The 24,617-nt window shown below is 51.5% G+C and overlaps 1 protein-coding gene across 1 annotated transcript in view; it reads left to right on the top strand.

Annotated features, from left to right (window-relative positions):
- LOC130303245 (oocyte zinc finger protein XlCOF7.1-like) overlaps positions 1–24,617 on the top strand; it is a gene marked incomplete at its 5' end in the record, with an annotated part of 65,692 nt that overhangs the window by 2,919 nt on the left and 38,156 nt on the right. Inside the window, one exon of the mRNA XM_056551768.1 lies at positions 1,106–1,314. Coding sequence (XP_056407743.1) covers positions 1,106–1,314 — 209 coding nt within the window. The remainder of the gene's footprint in view (positions 1–1,105; positions 1,315–24,617) is intronic.

Below are 24,617 nucleotides of genomic sequence, written 5' to 3'. Positions count from 1 at the left end.
TTCAAGGCATCAGACAGGATCCGCGCGTCTCCCTTGAAGATCGTCTCTTCTGAACATAAGACGCTGCAGATACTTTTATTTATCACAAACCCTAGACCAGCGTTTCCCGTCTTGACGTCTATTTTCGGTCTTAGATCATAAAATCCATTTTTCTATATGAGAAGTCGTCAATATCTCAGCGTCCCCCGGGTTCAGTAAACATCGGTGTAATTCTTTTCCTTTTCTTTGTCCTCCCCGGGGTATAAAATCCCTAGAGATCTGATCACATCTGGTACAAGATCTCTTTACTTCACACTTTGCGCCATTATTACACGGATTGAAGACCCAGTTACACGCTCGTAAATTCCCATATATGTCGTGGATTGGAAGGGAAAAGGTTCTTAAATCTTATATTTACCAATAATATTTTATATTTTTACAGTCCGTCCCTATCATAGTACGGAATTGTTATTTCTCTTCTATCCGATGGTTATTTAGTAATTTTGTTATGATTCAGAAGAGACCACCTGTCCCGTATAGACGCTCACCCTGAAGACATTAGACGGCGGTTTTGTGTTTCCGGATTTACACACTTATTATAAAGCTTTTCCTTCCTCTGGATTATTAGAGCTCGTTCGCTCTTCTTTTTCTCATCCTCCCCTTTATATTCCTCCTCATGTGGATATGGAATTCTCCTCAGTCCCTCCTTCTATAGGGCCCATTTTGTGGCCCCCGCACTCCTCCTTGGCCTCTCTAGTTCTTTCCTCTTTTATATATAACTTTGTCGGTATTACGAGACTGCTCTACGACTGATTCTGATTTCCCTTCTCCCCTAACCCCACTTTCTTTACTCCCTATGGTTATTACTAAACACATTTTCCCTCTTCCCCTTTGTGGGAACGTTTACATTCTTTTACGTTACGAGATTTATATTCTTCTACTAAGACTTTGGCCATAGAGGAATCTCAGGCTTTCTGGGGTTTTATAAGTAAATTTATCTTTACTCTCCAATGTTTTAAGCGTTATACTAACATACGTCCCTGAAATTGGTTAGAGAGATTGTATTTATTCCCTAAATAATACTATCTAAGTTTTATTCTTATCTGATTTCTTCTGCTCCTAATAGTAACCAAAATGCGTCTTATACGAGAAGAGGAGCTGAATATCCAACTCTCTGAAGAACAGTGCGGATTTATCTCTAGCGCTCACGTGGCTGCTCCCCCTGTATTCGTATACAGGAAAGTTCATATAAGATATGTTGTCGAGGGTATGGGACTCCTCCTCTCCTTTTGTCACATGGTATTAGAGAATCTTCTCAATGTTGGAGGTTTGGGAGTGAGTCAGGCCATTAGCTATCAGTCCTTTGATAAAGCTGGGGAGCCGACGAAACATCATTGAACTGGATACATGGGAGTTTTAATTGCAGCTCTTACATTTAGCTTCTGATTACTAAATATATTGAGAGCTCCTGAACGGCCATACAGAATAAGCGCACATTCCTTCTGAGTTTATCATATTTCCAGCACACTGATACGGAGCTAAACTGGAGCTGTAATTATAACAGTGGTGTGGTTCTGACACCTAGTGGTGAACATTTCATTTGGTTTTTGATTTCTTTTGATATTATAATAGTGACCAATAAAAGTTACATTTTAAAGGGAAGGTTCTTAGTTTAGGGTACCCCTTTAGTGGTTTTCCCCTAAAGTTGTTGATATATTCCGAGTTATCCGGGCACCTTCTGGGGTTTTGTTGTATGTGGATTGAGTCGGACACTCTTTTACATATTGCAAAAGAAAGACATAGAAAATCTATGAAACAATCTGGGGTCAGCTCACCGCCTAACGATGCCTTCAGTATATGGATGGATAGGACACTTGCTTCACATTTGGAAGCTCGGCAAATGAAAGAAGCTGGTAAATTCTATTATCCCATTCTCTAAGATGGTGTATAAAACAGGAAATGCTAAATTTGAGGGAGTGTGGGGCGCCTGGTGTTCCTCCCCCCTGAATCCCCAGAGTCAGTGCGTGGTTTATCTGATCCACATATGGTGAATGTTGGTTCCTAGATATGTTCCTGTCTTATGTGATTGTGCTGACATGAGGCAGTTCGTTCGGCGGCAGCATTCCCATTCCCTTTTTATTACTTGCTTTTTCTTTTAAATTCATTTCTAAATAGTGCTTAATCAGTGCAGGCGTAAGAGGTGGGGGGGGGCAATTGGGACTACTTTTCTGTTTTCTGGCACCTCAGGGTGCGTGTTCTGTGTTATTGTTCCTTTTATCAGCTCGATCCTGACTGTATGTGATGTCTCCCTCACCCTGACTGCTGCCCTTGTATGTTCCTGTATTTTTGCCGGTCTTACTAGCTTGTAATGCCGATGGTCTTTTATCTTTCAATAAAACCAATTTGCCCTAATTACCAAATTTTTCCATGCTGTCACCTTTGCATTAGAATTTCGACCCAGATGGGCCTTAAAGGAGTAGTCCAGTGGTGACTCAGTGGTGAGCAACTTATCCCCTATCCTAAGGATAGGGGACAAGTTGCAGATTGGGGGGGGTCCGACCGCTGGGGCCCCCTGCGATCTCCTGTACGGAGCCCCGACAGCCCACGGGAAGGGGGCGTGTCGACCTCCGCACGAGTCGGCGGCCGACACGTCCCCTCAATACAACTCTATGGCAGAGCCGAAGCGCTGCCTTCGGCAATCTCCGGCTCTGCCATTGAGATGTATTGAGGGGGCGTGTCGGCCGCCGCTTCGTGCCGGGGTCGACACCCGCTATCTGGGCGGAGAGCCGGGGCCCCGTACAGAGAGATCGCAGGGGGCCCCAGCGGTCGGACCCCCCGCGATCTCAAACTTATCCCCTATCCTTAGGATAGGGGATACGTTTTTCACCACTGGACTACCCCTTTAAGCCAACCTGAAAAGAGATCCACACACACCAAAATGTATTCATACCCTCCTCACAAGGGGAGTTGGACACAGTGGTCCCTCAAGTTACAAAAGTAATTGGTTCCAGGACGACCATTGTATGTTTGGACCGTAACTCTATGGAAACCTGGTAATTGGTTCTGAAGCCACCAAAAATGTCATGCAAAAATAGGAAAAAGTGAAGATTAAAGAAAGATAAGTAGATACTAATATAGATAAAGCAAATCCTTCCATATAAAAGTAATAGAGATCTGCTGGGAGCTGTAACTCTTTTTATTATAAAAATGAAAAACAAATCTGATACAAAACATAAAACAAAAACAAGCTTAACCAGCTATAACAAACATAACATAAATAAAATTACAAAAACAAAATCTGCCTAACCGGCCAGCCCAAATTTACTAAAATATACTTTTACTTTTTTCACATACCAAAAAACAAAATATCACACTCAAACACGCATTCCAAAAAGAACATAAAAATAGCCCAACTTGGCTTATAAAAATATATGTTACGCCTAGCTCTCCGGGTCCCCGCTCCTCCCCGGAGCGCTCACGGCGTCTTTCTCCCTGCAGCTCCCCGGTCAGTCCCGCTGACCGGGAGCGCTGCACTGTCATGGCCGTCGGGGATGCGATTCGCACAGCGGGACGCGCCCGCTCGCGAATCGCATCCCAGGTCACTTACCCGTCCCGGTCCCCTGCTGTCATGTGCTGGCGCGCGCGGCTCCGCTCTCTAGGGCGCGCGCGCGCGCCAGCTCTCTGAGACTTAAAGGGCCAGTGCACCAATGATTGGTGCCTGGCCCAATTAGCTTAATTGGCTTCCACCTGCTCCCTGGCTATATCTGATCTCCTCCCATGCACTCCCTTGCCGGATCTTGTTGCCTTGTGCCAGTGAAAGCGTTTAGTGTGTCCAAAGCCTGTGTACCTGAACTTCTGCTATCCATCCTGACTACGAACCTTGCCGCCTGCCCCCGACCTTCTGCTACGTCTGACCTTGCCTCTGCCTTGTCCTTCTGTCCCACGCCTTCTCAGCAGTCAGTGAGGTTGAGCCGTTGCTAGTGGATACGACCTGGTTGCTACTGCCGCAGCAAGACCATCCCGCTTTGCGGCGGGCTCTGGTGAAAACCAGTAGCCTCTTAGAACCGGTCCACTAGCACGGTCCACGCCAATCCCTCGCTGACACAGCGGATCCACAACCCGTAAGCCGAATCGTGACAGTAGATCCGGCCATGGATCCTGCTGAGGTGCCGCTGCCAAGTCTCGCTGATCTTCCCACGGTGGTCGCTCAGCAATCGCAGCAGATTGCCCAACAAGGACAGCAGCTGTCGCAGTTGACCGCCATGTTACAGCAACTTCTGCCTCTACTACAGCAGCAACCATCTCCTCCGCCAGCTCCTGCACCTCCTCCGCAGCGAGTGGCCGCTCCTAACCTCCGCTTGTCCCTGCCGGACAAATTTGATGGGGACTCTAAACTCTGCCGTGGATTTTTGTCTCAGTGTTCCCTGCATATGGAGATGTTGTCGGACTTGTTTCCTTCAGAACGGTCTAAGGTGGCGTTCGTAGTAAGCCTTCTTTCAGGAAAGGCCTTGTCTTGGGCCACACCGCTCTGGGACCACAATGATCCTGCCACAGCCACAGTCCAGGCCTTCTTCGCTGAACTCCGGAGTGTCTTCGAGGAGCCAGCCCGAGCTTCTTCTGCCGAGACTGCCCTGTTGAACCTGGTCCAGGGTAATTCTTCAGTGGGCGAGTACGCCATCCAATTTCGTACTCTTGCTTCCGAGTTATCATGGAATAACGAGGCTCTCTGCGCGACCTTTAAAAAAGGCCTATCCAGTCGCATCAAGGATGTGCTGGCCGCACGAGAGATTCCTCCCAACCTCCAAGAACTCATCCATTTGGCTACCCGCATTGACATGCGTTTTTCTGAGCGACACCAAGAGCTCCGCCAGGAAAAAGACTTAGATCTCTGGGCACCTCTCCCACAGCATCCTTTGCAGTCTACGCCTGGGCCTCCCGCCGAGGAGGCCATGCAAGTGGATCGGTCTCGCCTGACCCAGGAAGAAAGGAATCGCCGTAGAGAAGAAAATCTCTGTCTGTACTGTGCCAGTACCGAGCATTTCTTGGTGGATTGCCCTATCCGTCCTCCACGCCTGGGAAACGCACGCACGCACCCAGCTCACGTGGGTGTGGCGTCTCTTGGCTCTAAGTCTGCTTCTCCACGTCTCACGGTGCCCGTGCGGATCTCTTCTTCAGCCAACTCCTCCCTCTCAGCCGTGGCCTGCTTGGACTCTGGTGCCTCTGGAAATTTTATATTGGAGTCCTTTGTGAATAAATTCAGCATCCCGGTGACCCGTCTCGTCAAGCCGCTCTACATTTCCGCGGTCAACGGAGCCAGATTGGACTGCACCGTGCGTTACCGCACAGAACCCCTCCTCATGTCTATTGGACCCCACCTCGAGAGGATTGAGCTCTTCGTTCTCCCCGGCTGTACCTCTGAGGTCCTCCTCGGTCTGCCATGGCTCCGGCTTCATTCGCCCACCCTTGATTGGACCACCGGGGAGATCAAGTACTGGGACTCTGCCTGCCACAGGAAGTGCCTCTCCCCCCCTCCCAGTCCCGTCAGGCAAGCCTCTGTGCCTCCTCATGGTTCCCGTCCTTGTGTCTCCCTGCCCCGTGCCAAGCTTCACCCTCTGCCCTCCCTCCCCATTCCTACTCCTGCTGTACTGCCTGCCATTGAGGAAACCATCCATTCTTTCCCGCTGTCCTCATCCCAGGGGAGGCAGTCACCGGACAAAAAAAAGGGGAGACCTAAGGGGGGGGGGTACTGTTACGCCTAGCGCTCCGGGTCCCCGCTCCTCCCCGGAGCGCTCACGGCGTCTTTCTCCCTGCAGCTCCCCGGTCAGTCCCGCTGACCGGGAGCGCTGCACTGTCATGGCCGTCGGGGATGCGATTCGCACAGCGGGACGCGCCCGCTCGCGAATCGCATCCCAGGTCACTTACCCGTCCCGGTCCCCTGCTGTCATGTGCTGGCGCGCGCGGCTCCGCTCTCTAGGGCGCGCGCGCGCCAGCTCTCTGAGACTTAAAGGGCCAGTGCACCAATGATTGGTGCCTGGCCCAATTAGCTTAATTGGCTTCCACCTGCTCCCTGGCTATATCTGATCTCCTCCCATGCACTCCCTTGCCGGATCTTGTTGCCTTGTGCCAGTGAAAGCGTTTAGTGTGTCCAAAGCCTGTGTACCTGAACTTCTGCTATCCATCCTGACTACGAACCTTGCCGCCTGCCCCCGACCTTCTGCTACGTCTGACCTTGCCTCTGCCTTGTCCTTCTGTCCCACGCCTTCTCAGCAGTCAGTGAGGTTGAGCCGTTGCTAGTGGATACGACCTGGTTGCTACTGCCGCAGCAAGACCATCCCGCTTTGCGGCGGGCTCTGGTGAAAACCAGTAGCCTCTTAGAACCGGTCCACTAGCACGGTCCACGCCAATCCCTCGCTGACACAGCGGATCCACAACCCGTAAGCCGAATCGTGACAATATATAAAACATAAAATAAGCACGACTTGGCTATAAAACAAAAGAAAAGGAACATAAAGGTAGCACAACTTGGCTGTAACTCAAAAATGACCCTTACCCAGGGGAAAAGAAAAAAAATAAATAAATAAATAAAAAAAAAAAAAAAAATTCAGCACAACTTGCTAATAAATAACACTCTGCCTCCCAGCCAGAGATCCACCGGTGAAAGAAGGGCAGGGAAAAGCAGCGCGGAGATGCGGCCGGAGAGAGGGCCCAAAGAGCCCAGCCCCACACACCGCCCCCGCACGGCCGCAAGGCCCGCGAAGCACGCCCAGCACTGCAAGGAGCCGAGGACGGCCAGAGAGGATCCGCGCGCGGCCCAGAAACCGGCGAGAGCCGGACCCAAAAAGAGCAAGCCACAACCGAAGAAAAGGACAACACCGCCGAAAAGCGAGACCGCGAAGCCGGAGGCGAGGATAGCAGAGACACCGGAGGGGAGCAGCCCCCCCAAGGAGGAAAAAATAAAATATAAAATTTTATACACAAACATGTATACATGCATATACGCAAGCATACACATACACATACATATACATACATATATACATACATATACATATATACATACACATGTATATACACATAAACGCACACATATATATACACATAAACACATATGACACTACTTAACTACTGGCCCGACTGCACTATACACTATATAATATAAAACAATATAAATACAAAACCCAATATATACAAAACTTACTGAAAATACACAAAAATATACTACAGAAAACAACGGAAAACACCTACACTAAAACTGTCCCCTCACCCACACCACCCCTCCTGTACATGGGTCAGAGTCCATACCGTCCATACAGTTCTCAAAGTCCAGTCCTTAACTGACCCATGTCAGGACCCCAAAACACCACAAAACCACCACCCACAAATACACCCTCCCCACCTAACACTCCTCCCAACCAACTTATATACAAACTTATACATTCTGAACCACCACCCCCTTTAGGCCCAAGTTTGGTTGCCTGTAAGCCCTTCATACCATGTAAATTGAAAACAAAACAAAAAGCTAATGTGCACATGCATCAGCCCACCACCAGGGAGAAGGATGGCAGACCTGATACATAAATCATTTTATACTCTTTCCCTAACTCCCCCTACAATTCTCCCTAATTCTATCCCTACAATAAATCTGACCCTACCCTCACCCTATCTCTACCCCTATAACACTGCCCCTAACCAAAAATAAAAGGTACTCTACCCAAAAGGTTTAGTACCTAGGGCACATGAAATGAGAAACCTCTCCACAGGAGAGAAGCCCTACTGGTACCAAGACTGCCATACTCCAAAGACCTGATCTTCCCGAGGTCACCGGTGATGTTCCTACAGACCTCCACCTCGGAGAGGATTTTCTGTTGGGTCGACACTAAGCACCGTGCGTTCCACGTATAGTACCTAACCACTAAACTGACTAAAAATAAAGTGCCCCGATCTCGGCCACCCAGGTTCCTGAATGCCCCATAAGCCCACTCCGGATAGGCAAGGCCGGCAAGTTGACTCCAGCCGATGGAAGCGCCCACCCTGTTGTAGACCCCTATGTTAAAGGGACAATGAAGCAGGAAGTGGTCCATGCTTTCCAGCGTGTCCCCGCACTCTTCTCGGGGACATCCACGGTCATCAGAGTTCCTGTACTTCAGGTTGTCCTTTACACATAGCTTCCCCTGAAAGCAGCGCCAGGCCAAGTCCCAAAACTTCTGGGGGATCCTTTTCATGTTTAAAAGATACAACCCCTCCCTCAGATCCCGACCTGGGCAGTCCCTGAGCGCCAGAGGCTTCTGGAAGTGGGTCAACAGAACCCGTTTGTCAAGGAACTGCCTCGACTGGGTCCTGATCTCCCACACTGTCACGATGCCGGCTGGCAGGTAGTGGATCCTCTGTGCCAGAGAGGGATTGGCGTGGACCGTGCTAGTGGATCGGTTCTAAGTCACTACTGGTTTTCACCAGAGCCCGCCGCAAAGCGGGATGGTCTTGCTGCGGCGGTAGTGACCAGGTCGTATCCACTAGCAACGGCTCAACCTCTCTGGCTGCTGAAGATAGGCGCGGTACAAGGGAGTAGACAGAAGCAAGGTCGGACGTAGCAGAAGGTCGGGGCAGGCAGCAAGGATCGTAGTCAGGGGCAACGGCAGGAGGTCTGGAACACAGGCTAGGAACATACAAGGAAACGCTTTCACTGGCACGATGGCAACAAGATCCGGCAAGGAAGTGCAGGGGAAGTGAGGTGATATAGGGAAGTGCACAGGTGATAACACTAATTGGAACCACTGCGCCAATCAGCGGCGCAGTGGCCCTTTAAATCGCAAAGACCCGGCGCGCGCGCGCCCTAGGGAGCGGGGCCGCGCGCGCCGGGACAGGACTGACGGAGAGCGAGTCAGGTACGGGAGCCGGGGTGCGCATCGCGAGCGGGCGCTACCCGCATCGCGAATCGCATCCCGGCTGGAGGCGGTATCGCAGCGCCCCGGGTCAGTGGATCTGACCGGAGCGCTGCAGTGAGGAGAGTGTAGCGAGCGCTCCGGGGAGGAGCGGGGACCCGGAGCGCTTGGCGTAACAGTACCCCCCCCCTTGGGTCTCCCCCTCTTCTTAGAGCCTGAGAACCTGAGGAGCAGACTTTTGTCTAGGATGTTGTCCTCAGGTTCCCAGGATCTCTCTTCTGGACCACAACCCTCCCAATCCACTAAAAAAAAGGTTTTCCCTCTGACCTTTTTAGATGCCAGAATCTCTTTGACGGAGAAGATGTCCGAGGAGCCGGAAACAGGAGTGGGAGGAACAGATTTGGGAGAGAAACGGTTAATGATAAGTGGTTTAAGAAGAGAAACGTGAAAGGCATTAGGAATACGAAGAGAAGGAGGAAGAAGAAGTTTGTAAGAGACAGGATTAATCTGGCACAAAATTTTGAAAGGACCAAGATAGCGTGGTCCCAACTTATAGCTAGGGACACGGAAGCGGACATATTTAGCGGAGAGCCATACCTTGTCTCCAGGGGAAAAAATGGGAGGAGCTCTTCTTTTCTTATCCGCGAACTTCTTCATGCGAGATGAAGCCTGTAAGAGAGAATTTTGGGTCTCTCTCCATATGATGGAAAGATCACGAGAAATTTCATCCACAGCGGGCAGACCAGAGGGCAAGGGGGTAGGGAGGGGGGGAAGAGGGTGACGGCCGTACACCACGAAAAATGGGGATTTGGAGGAAGATTCAGAGACTCTGAAGTTATACGAGAATTCGGCCCATGGAAGAAGATCTGCCCAGTCATCCTGGCGGGAGGAAACAAAATGTCGTAAATAATCACCCAAGACCTGGTTAATTCTTTCTACTTGTCCATTGGATTGAGGATGATATGCAGAAGAAAAATTTAATTTAATCTTGAGTTGTTTACAGAGAGCCCTCCAGAATTTAGACACGAATTGGACGCCTCTATCCGAGACGATCTGCGTGGGCAACCCGTGAAGACGAAAAATGTGTACAAAAAATTGTTTAGCCAACTGAGGCGCTGAAGGAAGACCAGGAAGAGGGATGAAATGTGCCATTTTGGAGAATCGATCAACGACCACCCAAATAACAGTGTTGCCATGGGATGGGGGTAAGTCAGTAATAAAATCCATACCAATCAGAGACCAAGGCTGTTCGGGGACAGGCAGAGGATGAAGAAAACCAGCGGGCTTCTGGCGAGGAGTCTTATCCCGGGCACAGATAGTGCAGGCTCGCACAAAGTCCACAACATCCGTCTCCAGAGTCGGCCACCAATAGTAGCGAGAGATGAGTTGCACAGATTTCTTGATGCCCGCATGACCTGCGAGATGGGAAGAGTGGCCCCATTTGAGGATTCCGAGGCGTTGGCGTGGAGAAACAAAGGTCTTTCCTGGAGGAGTTTGCCTGATGGAGGCTGGAGAAGTGGAAATCAGGCAGTCAGGAGGAATGATGTGTTGCGGAGAGAGTTCAACTTCAGAAGCATCCGAGGAACGAGAGAGAGCATCGGCCCTAATGTTCTTATCGGCAGGCCGAAAGTGAATTTCAAAATTAAATCGGGCAAAGAACAGAGACCACCTGGCCTGGCGAGGATTCAGCCGTTGGGCAGACTGGAGGTAGGAGAGGTTCTTGTGATCGGTGTAAATAATAACTGGAAATCTTGATCCCTCCAGCAGATGCCTCCATTCCTCAAGTGCTAATTTAATGGCTAGAAGCTCTCGATCCCCGATGGAGTAGTTTCTCTCCGCCGGAGAGAAGGTCCTAGAAAAAAAACCACAAGTAACAGCATGCCCGGAAGAATTTTTTTGTAGAAGGACAGCTCCAGCTCCCACAGAGGAGGCATCAACCTCCAATAGGAAGGGTTTAGATGGGTCAGGTCTGGAGAGCACGGGAGCCGAAGAAAAGGCAGACTTGAGCCGTTTAAAGGCGTCTTCCGCTTGAGGAGGCCAAGACTTGGGATCGGCATTTTTTTTGGTTAAAGCCACGATAGGAGCCACAACGGTAGAAAAATGTGGAATAAATTGTCTGTAATAATTGGCGAACCCCAAAAAACGTTGGATAGCACGGAGTCCGGAGGGGCGTGGCCAATCTAAGACGGCAGAGAGTTTGTCTGGATCCATTTGTAGTCCCTGGCCAGAGACCAAGTATCCTAGGAAAGGAAGAGATTGGCATTCAAACAGACATTTCTCTATTTTGGCATAGAGTTGATTGTCACAAAGTCTCTGAAGAACCATACGGACATGCTGGCGGTGTTCTTCTAGATTGGCAGAAAAAATCAGGATATCGTCCAGATATACAACAACACAGGAGTATAAAAGATCACGAAAAATTTCATTAACAAAGTCTTGGAAGACGGCAGGGGCGTTGCACAGGCCAAAGGGCATGACCAGATACTCAAAGTGTCCATCTCTGGTGTTAAATGCCGTTTTCCATTCATCCCCCTCTCTGATGCGGATGAGATTATAAGCACCTCTTAAGTCCAGTTTGGTAAAGATGTGGGCACCTTGGAGGCGATCAAAGAGTTCAGAGATGAGAGGTAGGGGGTAGCGGTTCTTAACCGTGATTTTATTAAGACCGCGGTAGTCAATGCAAGGGCGTAGAGAGCCATCTTTTTTGGACACAAAGAAAAATCCGGCTCCGGCAGGAGAGGAGGATTTACGGATAAAGCCCTTTTTTAAATTTTCCTGGACGTATTCAGACATGGCAAGAGTCTCTGGGGCGGACAGAGGATAAATTCTGCCCCGGGGTGGAGTAGTGCCCGGGAGGAGGTCGATAGGACAATCATAAGGCCTGTGAGGAGGTAGAGTCTCAGCTTGTTTTTTGCAAAAAACATCCGCAAAGTCCATATAGGCCTTAGGGAGACCGGTTACGGGAGGAACCACAGAGTCACGGCAAGGGTTACTGGGAACCGGTTTTAGGCAGTCCTTGGAACAAGAGGGCCCCCAACTCTTGATCTCCCCAGTGGACCAATCCAGGGTTGGGGAGTGAAGTTGAAGCCAGGGAAGTCCAAGGAGAATTTCAGAAGTGCAATTGGGAAGGACCAAAAGTTCAATCCTCTCGTGATGAGGTCCGATGTGCATTAGAAGGGGCTCCGTGCGGAAACGTATGGTACAGTCCAATCTTTCATTGTTTACACAATTGATGTAGAGGGGTCTGGCGAGACTGGTCACCGGGATGTTGAACCTGTTGACTAGAGAGGCCAAAATAAAATTTCCTGCAGATCCGGAGTCCAAGAAGGCCACAGCAGAGAAGGAGAAGGCAGATGCAGACATCCGCACAGGCACAGTAAGACGTGGAGAAGCAGAGTAGACATCAAGGACTGTCTCACCTTTGTGCGGAGTCAGCGTACGTCTTTCCAGGCGGGGAGGACGGATAGGACAATCCTTCAGGAAGTGTTCGGTACTAGCACAGTACAGGCAGAGATTCTCCATGCGGCGTCGTGTCCTCTCTTGAGGTGTCAGGCGAGACCGGTCGACCTGCATAGCCTCCACGGCGGGAGGCACAGGAACAGATTGCAGGGGACCAGAGGAGAGAGGAGCCGGGGAGAAGAAACGCCTCGTGCGAACAGAGTCCATATCCTGGCGGAGCTCCTGACGCCTTTCGGAAAAACGCATGTCAATGCGAGTGGCTAGGTGAATGAGTTCATGTAGATTAGCAGGGATTTCTCGTGCGGCCAGAACATCTTTAATGTTGCTGGATAGGCCTTTTTTAAAGGTCGCGCAGAGGGCCTCATTATTCCAGGATAATTCTGAAGCAAGAGTACGGAATTGTACGGCATACTCGCCAACGGAAGAATTACCCTGGACCAGGTTCAACAGGGCAGTCTCAGCAGAAGAGGCTCGGGCAGGTTCCTCAAAGACACTTCGAATTTCCGAGAAGAAGGAGTGTACAGAGGCAGTGACGGGGTCATTGCGGTCCCAGAGCGGTGTGGCCCAAGACAGGGCTTTTCCAGACAGAAGGCTGACTACGAAAGCCACCTTAGACCTTTCAGTGGGAAACTGGTCCGACATCATCTCCAGGTGCAGGGAACATTGGGAAAGAAAGCCACGGCAAAACTTAGAGTCCCCATCAAATTTATCCGGCAAGGATAGTCGTAGACCAGAAGCGGCCACTCGCTGCGGAGGAGATGCAGGAGCTGGCGGAGGAGATGATTGCTGAAGCTGTGGTAGTAACTGCTGAAGCATAACGGTCAGTTGAGACAGCTGTTGGCCTTGTTGCGCTATCTGTTGCGACTGCTGGGCGACCACCGTGGTGAGGTCAGCGACAACTGGCAGAGGAACTTCAGCGGGATCCATGGCCGGATCTACTGTCACGATGCCGGCTGGCAGGTAGTGGATCCTCTGTGCCAGAGAGGGATTGGCGTGGACCGTGCTAGTGGATCGGTTCTAAGTCACTACTGGTTTTCACCAGAGCCCGCCGCAAAGCGGGATGGTCTTGCTGCGGCGGTAGTGACCAGGTCGTATCCACTAGCAACGGCTCAACCTCTCTGGCTGCTGAAGATAGGCGCGGTACAAGGGAGTAGACAGAAGCAAGGTCGGACGTAGCAGAAGGTCGGGGCAGGCAGCAAGGATCGTAGTCAGGGGCAACGGCAGGAGGTCTGGAACACAGGCTAGGAACATACAAGGAAACGCTTTCACTGGCACGATGGCAACAAGATCCGGCAAGGAAGTGCAGGGGAAGTGAGGTGATATAGGGAAGTGCACAGGTGATAACACTAATTGGAACCACTGCGCCAATCAGCGGCGCAGTGGCCCTTTAAATCGCAAAGACCCGGCGCGCGCGCGCCCTAGGGAGCGGGGCCGCGCGCGCCGGGACAGGACTGACGGAGAGCGAGTCAGGTACGGGAGCCGGGGTGCGCATCGCGAGCGGGCGCTACCCGCATCGCGAATCGCATCCCGGCTGGAGGCGGTATCGCAGCGCCCCGGGTCAGTGGATCTGACCGGAGCGCTGCAGTGAGGAGAGTGTAGCGAGTGCTCCAGGGAGGAGCGGGGACCCGGAGCGCTTGGCGTAACACACACTCCCAGACCCCACCGACGTATCGCCTTCAGAGTCGGGGTAGCGTAAGCCGGAAGATATCCATGGGGCGTACGGAGGTCCTTCACTTTTCTCCTGTCTCCCATTCCTGGAAGAAAGGCCGAAACCACTCCTTGCAGGAGAGTACCCACGGAGGAGCCCTCTCTTTCCAGAGGTTTGCAATGTTGGCTTTCAAGAAGGTGTTCGTTAAGAACACCACGGGGTTTACCATAGATAAACCCCCTAGTCTCCTCGTGCGGTACGTAACCTCCCTCTTGACTAGGTTCAACCTGTTCCCCCATAACAGTTGGAAAAACAGGCTGTAGACCCTAGTGTAGTAAGCCTCTGGTAAGATACATACACTGCCCAGATAGATAAACAAGGGGAGCAGGTACGATTTGATCAGGTGTACCCTTTCCCTGAGGGTCATAGACCAACCCTTCCACTGGTCCACCTTCTGAGTGGCATCCTGGAGCTTACCGTCCCAGTTTTTGGTGGGATAATCATCCTGGCCGAATGTGATGCCCAGAATTTTTGCTGACTCTTGGAGCCCTGGAAGGGTGTCAGGGAGATCAAACGTGGGATCTCCCCCTCCCAGCCAGAGACTTTCACACTTATCCCGGTTGATCTTGGACCCGGATGCCTCCGAGTAGCGGTCCACCTCTGACATCACCACATCGACCTCCTCCCGTGAGGAGACGAAAATAGTGACATCATCAGCGTACGCCACTACTCTCTGGGCGACATCCGGCTCCGCCAGAGTCATCCCGACTCCCGCCAACGGCCCACAATCTACCCTCCGGACGAAGGGATCGATTGCGAATACGTATAACAGCGGGCTCAAAGGACAACCCTGACGAACTCCGGACCCCACCTCAAAAGAGCGGCCAGACCAACCGTTCACCAGCGGGAAACTCTCTGCCCCTGCATATAAGGTGACAAGCCAATTCACAAAAGTACTCGGTAAGCCATATCTCAGGAGGACGGACCAGAGGTACTCGTGGTTCACCCGATCAAATGCTTTGGCCTGATCCAAGGACAGCATGTACCCCTTCCAGAGACCCGCACTACTCCGCTCCACTGCCTCCCTGACACTGAGGACAGCACTTAAGGTGCTTCGGCCCGGAACAGAGCAGTGCTGGGCCCCCGAAAGGAGCCGGGGTGCAAATTTCACCAACCGATTAAACAGTATCTTGGCCAGAAGCTTCCTGTCCGTATTGAGAAGAGCTATGGGCCTCCAATTCTCAATCCGGCTAGGATCTTTACCCTTTGACAGAAGAATCAGGGCTGACCTCCTCATTGACTTTGGTAGAGTGCCCGAGGAGAGACACTCATTGAATACCTCAGTCAAGAGGGGAGCTAAAGACTCCTTAAAGGTCCTGTACCACTCGGATGTTAAGCCATCCGGACCTGGCGACTTCTTGGGGGCGAGCCCCTCGATCGCCAGTCTCACTTCCTCTTCCCTGATTTCTTCTGCCAAAACATCAAGAGAGGGGTCTACCCCTGGCTCAGGAATAGTTTCAGCCAGGAAAGCCGACATCCCGTCTCGATCTAGATCCTTCCTTCCCAAGAGGTGCGAGTAGAAGGATCTGACGACCTTCAGGATCCCTGATCTGGACCGATTCAGAGATCCCGTACTATCAATCAGTCCTGAGACCACTTTACTACTCATCTTACAGTTCTTGTAAGGGTCGGGCGAGCGGTACCTCCCGTAATCCCTCTCAAAAACCAAAGATGCGTGCCTATCGTACTGACACCCCATCAGCAAGGATTTCACTCTGGAGATATCCTCCCGGCTACCTCCAGTCGAGACAAGGAGCTTGAGTTTCCTCCTCAGACCCTGATACAGGCGGTACCTATTCAGGGACCTGAGGCTCGAGAGCTGGCGGAAGAACCCCGCAACCCGCTTCTTGAATATCTCCCACCACTCTGACTTACTACTACAAAAGTCCAGTAAAGGTACCTGACTCTGAAGAAAATCCTCAAAGGACTGTCTTATCTCCGCTTCCTCCAGGAGGGACGAATTCAGCTTCCAATAACCTTTACCCATCCGGGGGGTCTCTGAAACATTCAAGGAAAACAAAATCATACAGTGATCGGAGAGTTCCACCTCAACCACGGACACTGCGGAAGAGACGGCTTCCTCCTTTAAATAAAACCTGTCTATCCTAGACCTGCAGCTACCTCGATGATAGGTGAAACCCACGTGGCCTGAGGGGCTCCGGATGTGGGCGTCCTCTAGGCGAGCTTCCCTAACTATATTATTGAGGGCCACGCTATCGTAAGCCAGCGGACCATTGGAACCTCTCCTATCTTGGGACCTCGTGACATTATTGAAGTCCCCTCCAAAAATCACTTGCCGGCTAGTAAAAAGGAAGGGCTTAATCCTCATAAAGAGATCTTTGCGGCCCCACTTGGTTTGTGGGGCGTAGATGTTAATGAGCCGGAGCTCTTGCCCCTTCATGAGGACATCTAAGATCAGGCACCTCCCCATTTCTAACTCAATAACCCGTCGGCATTCAACCGGAGCGCTAAAAAGGACCGCCACCCCACTATACGGCTCAGCCGCAAGAGACCAGTGGGAGGGCCCGCGCCTCCACTCTCTTCTGGCTTTTACCAGGGAGGCTAGATCTGACAACCTGGTCTCTTGCAGATACAAAATGTCGGCTTCAACACGGCCGAGAAAATCAAAGGCTGCGAATCTAGCCGTATCAGACTTTATGCTGGCACAGTTAATGGATGCCAGCGTCAATGGGGTGAGTGCCGCCATCATGGGTGATTAAGTTAGATGGCCTCACCTTTATTTCTTCTTCCCCTTCTTCTTCGTGCCCTCATCCCCAGAAGAAGAAGAAAGGGCAGGACCGCTTTTACCCCTTTTTTTGGACTCACTCTGGTCCATATGGTCCCCGTCTCCGTCCGACCCCGTTCTAGCCTTGCCCTCCGAGGAAGGTGCCTCAACAGGACAGGGCCCAGTTCCCCCCAGAGGCTCTCTCTCCCTAGGCACCTCGCCCTCACCTTCCCCCTCCAAGGAGGGGGAGGAGATGTTATCAAGGACGAGGTACCGGTTTGACAGGTCAACCAGAGGGGGGGCAGTCAGGCTTCCGCTTTGGACCCGGCCCGCAGTACGAGGGAGAGAGGGCTTGGACCTCTTCTTTCTCCCTTTCCTTTTGCCCTTGTCTTTCTTTTTGGCGTTCTCTACACTCTCCTCATCCACACTTTCATAGTGGGAGGAATCGGAAGAGTCGGCCATATTGCCTTCCTCTTCGCCCAGTCTCCTGACCTCCTCATCCAGCACGTCCTCCTCCAGGGCTTCAGTCATTTCAGGGCCAGCTTCAGGAGCAGGGGCCGGAGCTACCCCCGTCACTTTGGCACTCTCCTGCTCCCTACTCCTCCTCCGATTTTCCTCCCGCCTTAGTTTGGCGGGGCCCTTCCTCCTCACTAGCCCTGGTGCGCCCCCATCCCTGCTCGTACCCTCTCCAGCCGAGGCAACTTCACAGCTCTCCCCAGCCGGAGCGGCCGCTGCACGGGCGAAGGCGCTAGGACAACGGCTGAAAGGGTGCCCGAGGACACCACACAGATGGCAGCGGATCTGCCTACAGGATGCGGCCAGATGACCCACCCCACCACACAAAGCACAGACCTGTACAGTACAGGCTGCGCTAAAATGGGTGGGGCTACCGCACCTGTGACAGACCTTAGGCTGCCCCTGGTAGAAGACCTGGATCCTGTCACGTCCAAGGAAGGCGGCTGACGGAATGTGGGCAACCGTACTCCCTGAACGCCTGAGTTTGACGGAAAACGTCCAGGCCCCGGACCAGATCCCGTGCTCATCAATGTTTTTCTTGGGCATGTCCGTCACATCCCCATACCGACCGAGCCAGGTCATGATGTCGTAACAAGAAAGTGACTCGTTACGGGTCAAAACGGTCACCTTCTTGACCGAGTTCTGACGGGAAATTGCCTTTACGGCAAAATCCCGCCAGCCGGGCTCGTTCTTCGCCACCTCGTAGTTTGACCAGAATAGTTCGAGACCCTCTGGCCGAACGAAACTGACGTCAAACTCGGACGTACCGTAGGGGTGGATCAGGGCAAAGATGTCACTCGCCCTGAATTCCATCTGGAGGAGGAGCTCAACCACTTTAGCGCGAGGTGGGCACGCATCCTCACCCCTCCAAATCAGACGGACCACATTCCTGCGGTTATTGTCCTGCCCGGTTGTCGGGAGGGACCAGACCACCTCCCCATTCTGCTCTCGGAAAGCCCCCAAACCGTGCCTCTCTATCCAGAAAGACAGGTCGACCTCACCCCTTCCCTCTACCTGGATCGACCTGTCTCCCCTACGCAGAGCCTCCAGGAGGCGCTGTTGCAAGTAACCCCCGGGGACGGACGGAGACGGGGACCCCCCTGGACCCCCGGCAGCGACATTAGCATAGCTCCTAGGAGCAGTCACTGCCGGGGGGCAGCCGGGCCAGACCCAGACCCAGAACCATCATTCACACCACCACTCACACCACCACTCACATCATCCTTTTTTCCATCCATACCACTACTCCCACCAACATTCACTCCACTGACACTCCTCTCATCCACAACACTACTACACTCAGCATTCTCACTCATACCCTGCCTAACTGATTCTGGGCTGGCTGGGAATTGTAGTACTGCTGGCTTAACTACATTCTTTTTGTCCGGCTTGGCTGCTGCTGCTGCTGATGATGGTTCCTCCTGACTGGGCAATGATCCAGGCACCGGGACACTCCCCCCCCTCACAGGGGAGTTCCCCGCAGTGCCCGCAGAACAAACTGTACTCGGGGGACCGCCCCCCGAGCACACGGACTCAACGCTCTCTGGCGCCCGGACACTCCCCCCCCTCACAGGGGAGTGCCCCGCGGCGCCAGTAGTGCCCACAGTACTCGGGGAACCGCCCCCCGAGCACACGGCAGCGTAACTCTCCTCTGGCACTTGGACACGCCCCCTGCCACCCTGGGGCGGTCCTGCAGTGCCAGAGCTGCCCGGCATGAGCCCATCCTGCCCTTCCCTACCGACAGGATGGGTCGGCTTCACAACTATTGCGCCCTTAGCCTTTCCTGACGCCTTACTGTACTCCCCGTGCTGGCCCCGCTCCACCTCAGGAACGGGGTCTGGCAGTTTGGGGGAGCCCGCAGCCTGAACCAGCTTTGCAGCTGGCCCAGACTGCTGGAAGGGGACAAATACATATTGTACCGTCTCCTTTGTCTTCCTTTTCTTGGACCTCTGCTTGACCACCACATCTTCACACTCCTCGTCCCCAAAGGTGAAATTCTGGAGGTGGGCTGGGGACTCCTGCATCACAATTGCCCTCAGCAGACCCCCAGCCTCACCCTCCACGTCATCCTCCTCACTCTCGCTTGGCGGAAGTGCCACCTGTCCAGCCTCAATGTAGCTGTCCTGGGTCTGGGTGTCACCTGGAGTAGCTACAACTCCCACACTTTCCTCCATCTTCTCCTCTTCACCACCATCCTCACTATCTTCGCCGCCACTACTCTCCCCATCATCCACCTCCACCTTACCTGGGGATTTCGTGGCGGCAAACCGATTGCTGTTGATCAGCTTCTCCTTGAAGAGACCGCTCCCCTCCAGTATCTTCGCTCTCCTCGCCTCCAGCCTCACAATCTCGCCTTTCAGCGATGTTATCCTCTTCTTCAGTTCTGGCTTGCTCTTTCTGGATCCGGTACTCATCAGACTCTGGGTCGCACGCAGATCCTCTCTGGCCATCCTCAGCTCCTTGCCGCGCTGCTCGTACTCCGCAAACCTTGCGGCCATGCGGGAGCAGTACGTGGAACTGGACTCGCCGGGCCCACTCTCCGACCACATCTCCACACTGCTTTTCCTTGCCTTTCTTCCACCAGTGGATCTCTGGCTGGCATCCGTAGCCTGGGTAGCAGAGCCTGCATTGCTGCAGACTCTGCCCGATCTTCTCCCGGCTGGAACAATGGCTGTCGAAGTTTTCACTCCACTTCCCGCCAGCCTGTAACGGGGAGTGGAGCCACGAGGCTCCATTGCAGGAGCTTCTTCCCCAGGAATCTGCCACAAACCTGGGGAAGGCTTGTTGGAAATCTCTGCTTGGTTCTGCTCTGCTGGAAGTCTCAGGAGACACACCCGCACACACCCTGCTGGGAGCTGAAATCACTGTCTATGTAGAGGACAGGAGCTTCTTCAGGGTCCTGTACAGTACACACAGTGTCCCAAAAAAATGTAAAATAGAGCTGCCCCCACCTGGAGCAGCTAACCCTGGCACAGGTAAGAGTAGTACAGAACATGTAATACCTCCCTGTACTGTAGGGGGTGCTACCAGACAGGAATTCAGTGCATACACTTCAGTAATAAAGGGGTTTTACCAGTGAATGCCCATTCTGATTGGTCGGTTCTTGCAGCCATTGACACGTGTCACAGATCTGGACTGTTTGTACATTGTATGTTGTGTCTGGTTTCAAGTTCCAATGGTCCAGAAAAGACCATTGTATGATGAAACTATTGTATGTTGAGACAACTGTATAGTCTATCTGCAGCTGCTAAAATGAGTAAATCCGCCACGTTTAGGAGGCACCTGCCCGTTTTCCTACATTAGGTCTGGCACAGGTCATGCCGGCCGGTGTTTACCTGGTGACCACTGTGGTAAATCCTGGGGCTATCCAGTGATCACTCACCAGTGATATTATAGTCATTTTCCAGTCGTGGGTGACTCCATGAGTCTCCGGGGCCATCATTGGGCACAGAACCTTTGGTAGACAGATTTTATCCTTGTTGTTTTTATACAGACCGGTATCATTCAGGACAGCTCGTTGCTTTATCCACTTGCCCTCCTCGCTGCCTCTGGAGACCTTTTTAAGATGGTTGCGTCAACCACATCAGGTCCATTGTGCTTTTGTTACCTGTAATAGAGAAACAGACTTGTCCTGAGCCCTCGGCATATTAAAAGCTTCTAAACCCCTTAAGGACGCAGGGTGTACATGTATGCTTTGTGCCCGCTCCCCTGCTATTACGCGGGGTCACAAGCTGGCTGGGAACCATGTCTAATGCCGGACATCATTGATCGCGGTGATTCCCGTTATTAACCCATTAGATGCCGCAATCAAAGTTGATTGCGGCGTCTAAAATAAAAGAAAAGCTTCCTTGGCGGCTCAGTGGAGCTGATCCGGACCACCGCGGTGTAACAATTAGCTGAGAGGATGGCGGGAGGGCCCTTACATGCCTCCTTGCCGTCCAATCTCTTCCTTGATGCTCCAGTCAGCTTCAGTGCAGATAACACTGATCAATGCTATGCTATGGCACAGAACAGTGTATACAATCAGAGGATTGCATGTTATAGTCCCCGACAGGGACTAAAAAAGGGTGTAAGAAAACAAGTTAATAAATGTGAATTAACCCCTTCCATGCTAAAAGTTTGAATCACCCCCCTTTTCCAATTTAACCCTTTAATGACGGATGACTTATATATTTACGTCCTGTGCTGGCTCCTGTTATGCGAAGCGTGCTCAGGGGCTGAGCACGCTTCATACCCGGTGGGTCCCAGTTGCTATCTACAACCAGGACCCGCGGACATTGCTGATCGGGCTGATATCCGGTATTATCCCTTTAGACGCCGCAATCAAAGTTGATCGCGGCCTCTAAAACAGGAGAAACAGTTGCCGGTTAGCTCAGTCAGCTGTTCGGGACCGCCGTGGTGAAATCGTGGTGTCGTGAACAGCTGAGAGGACAGCGATTGTCGCTCTGCTGCTCCATGCCTGAGATCCAAACTAGAGGAGCAGAGCACCGATAACACTGATCAATGCTATGCTATGGCACAGAACAGCGTATGCAATCCAATAATTGCATGTAATAGACAAAAAAAGTGTGAAAAAAATAAGTTAATAAATGTGATTTAGCGCATAAAACAAGCCTCATATAGGCCTGTAGGTGGAAAACTGAAAGCGTTATGATTTTTAGAAGGTGAGGAAAAAAACGAAAGTGCAAAAATGGAAAAAAAAAGTCCTCAAGCGGTTAAACTGCTTTGTCAGTAAGATCCTATCCTCTTGCTGCTCAGCATCTGCCCCTGTCTGGGCTTTTACTTCTCCACCTCGGTTGGCAGCATCGGCGCCTCCATCATCTCCTTAGACGAGAATAAAAGGTGCGCTCCTGGTGTAGTAACGTTCCGGTAAACCCTGGCAGGTAGGTGGTAGAAGGCATACCGGAAGATGTTGTGCTGAGGACACAACACCAGCACTGGCACCTAGACTCCTAATTGGAATCCAAGATGGCCGTCAGCAGCCGCGGCATCCTCTCCAGGACTGGAAGGATCCTCGGTGGGATGAATGTACTTGAAGAGGATCACACACAATCCACAGTGGTAAAATGGAGGATACCCGCTGGTGCTAGTACTAAGACTAGTTATGGAAGAATCTGACCATAGATCCTAATAACAGAACGGTGTCGTTTATTCCATACAAGTAACATTAAAGGAGTACTCCACTGCCCCAGCGTTCAGAGCATTTTGTTCTGAACTCTGGGTGCGGGGGTCGTGACATCACACTACGCCCCCTCAATGCAAGTCTATGAGGGGGCATGGTGTGACATCATAAGGGGCGTGGCCATAACATCACAACCCCTGCAGCCCGCACTCAGCATTCTAAACGAATGACAGGTGCTGCACAGAGATCACGGGGGTCCCAGCTGCGGGGGTCAGATATCTCATTCCCTCATTCTTTGGATAAAGGATAAGATGTCTTGGGGTGGAGTACCCCTTTAAGTTTCTAACCCGAACCGGGTTCTTCATCAGGTAAATAGATATAGGAGTACTCACAGTTACAACCTTATTATAAGCGGTGAACGAATCCCTACCGGGTCACTAGAGTCACCTGATCGGAGGTGAAATGTATATAAAAATCTATAGAATTGATATCCTCCTAAATATGCAAATATAAACAATATATATCAAAAACCTTTACATTATGTCAGAAGGATTTACAAGAAATGAGAAATAGCCAAAAAATGGAGACGGATGCCTCTGGAAACAGCTGGAGGCACCCCACGTTCATATACAAAGGGTAATGGGGACATAAAACTATAATCTAGACATAAGGGGTTTTACAATATGGTCACAGAATATAAAATACATATATTATACGGCCCATTATGAGCCATAAATGTGTATAAAATGTCACAGTGCGACATCTAATGGAGGAACACGCCGGTCTTACATCCAAATGGAGAAGGTAAGTTTTATGGCCTCGCATGGTGGACGATCAATACCATTGAAGGCATTAATGCTTTCACAATACAGCGTGATGTTGAGCGCCTTGTTTATACAGTTACAAATATATACAAAAAATATTATAAAAGTATATACAAAAATGAATAGTATATTTATAAACAGGTAAAGTGTATAGGCAGCTCCCCGCAGGTAAGTCCCCCCCACAGCAGGGCAGGTGTATGGCGGCACCAAAGTCCATATGAGAAGGAAAAATAACCATCATGGACAATGCAGAGTCCTGTTTATTGGAGAAAAGTCACAAGAAGGTGAACACCATGACGCGTTTCAGGCATCGCTGCCCTTAGTCATACAACGTTTACACTGAATTTCTCCAGTTAGATAGGTGAGAACATTAACCCCTTAAGGACTGAGCCCTTTTTCACCTTAAGGACTGAGCCCTTTTTTGTAATTCTGACCACTGTCACTTTAAGCATTAATAACTCTAAGATGCTTTTACCGATTATTCTAAATTCTACAATTTTCTAAATTTTCATGAAAATTGCAAAATCTGAAGTGACAGATGTTACAGAACTACAACTCCCAGCATGCCTGGGTAGTCTTGGCATGCTGAGAGTTGTAGTTTGGAAACATCTGGAGGGCTACCATTTGGGCACCACTGTAATAGTGGTCTCCAAACTGTGACCCTCCAGATGTTGCAAAACTACAAAACCCAGCATGCCCAGACAGCCTTTGGCTGTCTGGGCATGCTGGGAGTTGCAGTTTGGCAACCACTAGAAGCGCATCAGTAAAGATCGCTTTACTGACCCCTTCCTACCCCCCCCCCCCCACCGCCGCCTCCCTACCTGCGCCGCTGATCTCCGATGTCTCCAGCGATGATCTGCGGTCCCCACGGCATCTTCTCTCCAGGTACCGGCCGCCATCTTCTCCCCCCGTTCTGCCCGACATCGAGGGGTGGGCAGAGCGGGGGGTTTCCATGGCAACCCCCTGTTGTGCGCTGTCATTGGTCAGAATTAATTTCTGACTAATGGCAGGGGATAGGAGGAGGTTGCACCACTGCAACCTCGCTCCTATCCCTCAGGATGATCGGAGCTGTCACTGACCGCTCCGATCATCCCTATTTTCTGGGCGATCGGGTCACCAGAGACCCGATCAGCCCTGAATAGCATAAAATTGCATGTCTGACTTAACATGTGATTTCCTGCGATCGCCAACATGGGGAGGTCTCAGGACCCCCCTCGGTGATGTGCCGGGATGCCTGCTGAATTATTTCAGCAGGCATACCGGTCCCCGCCTGGCTAGCAGCGGGGACCGGAATTCCCACGGGCATATCCATCCTTAAGAGGTTAAAGGGGTACTCCGGTGGCCAATGTGTTTTTTCAGTTTCTACTTACCCTTGCAGGTGAGTTTTGTTCTTATCTCTGGCCTC

The sequence above is a fragment of the Hyla sarda genome, unplaced genomic scaffold (assembly GCF_029499605.1).
Source record: "Hyla sarda isolate aHylSar1 unplaced genomic scaffold, aHylSar1.hap1 scaffold_1202, whole genome shotgun sequence".
NCBI lineage: Eukaryota > Metazoa > Chordata > Amphibia > Anura > Hylidae > Hyla > Hyla sarda.
The sequence above is the reverse complement of the archived record's forward strand: the minus strand, read 5'-3'. Positions and strand labels throughout refer to the sequence as shown.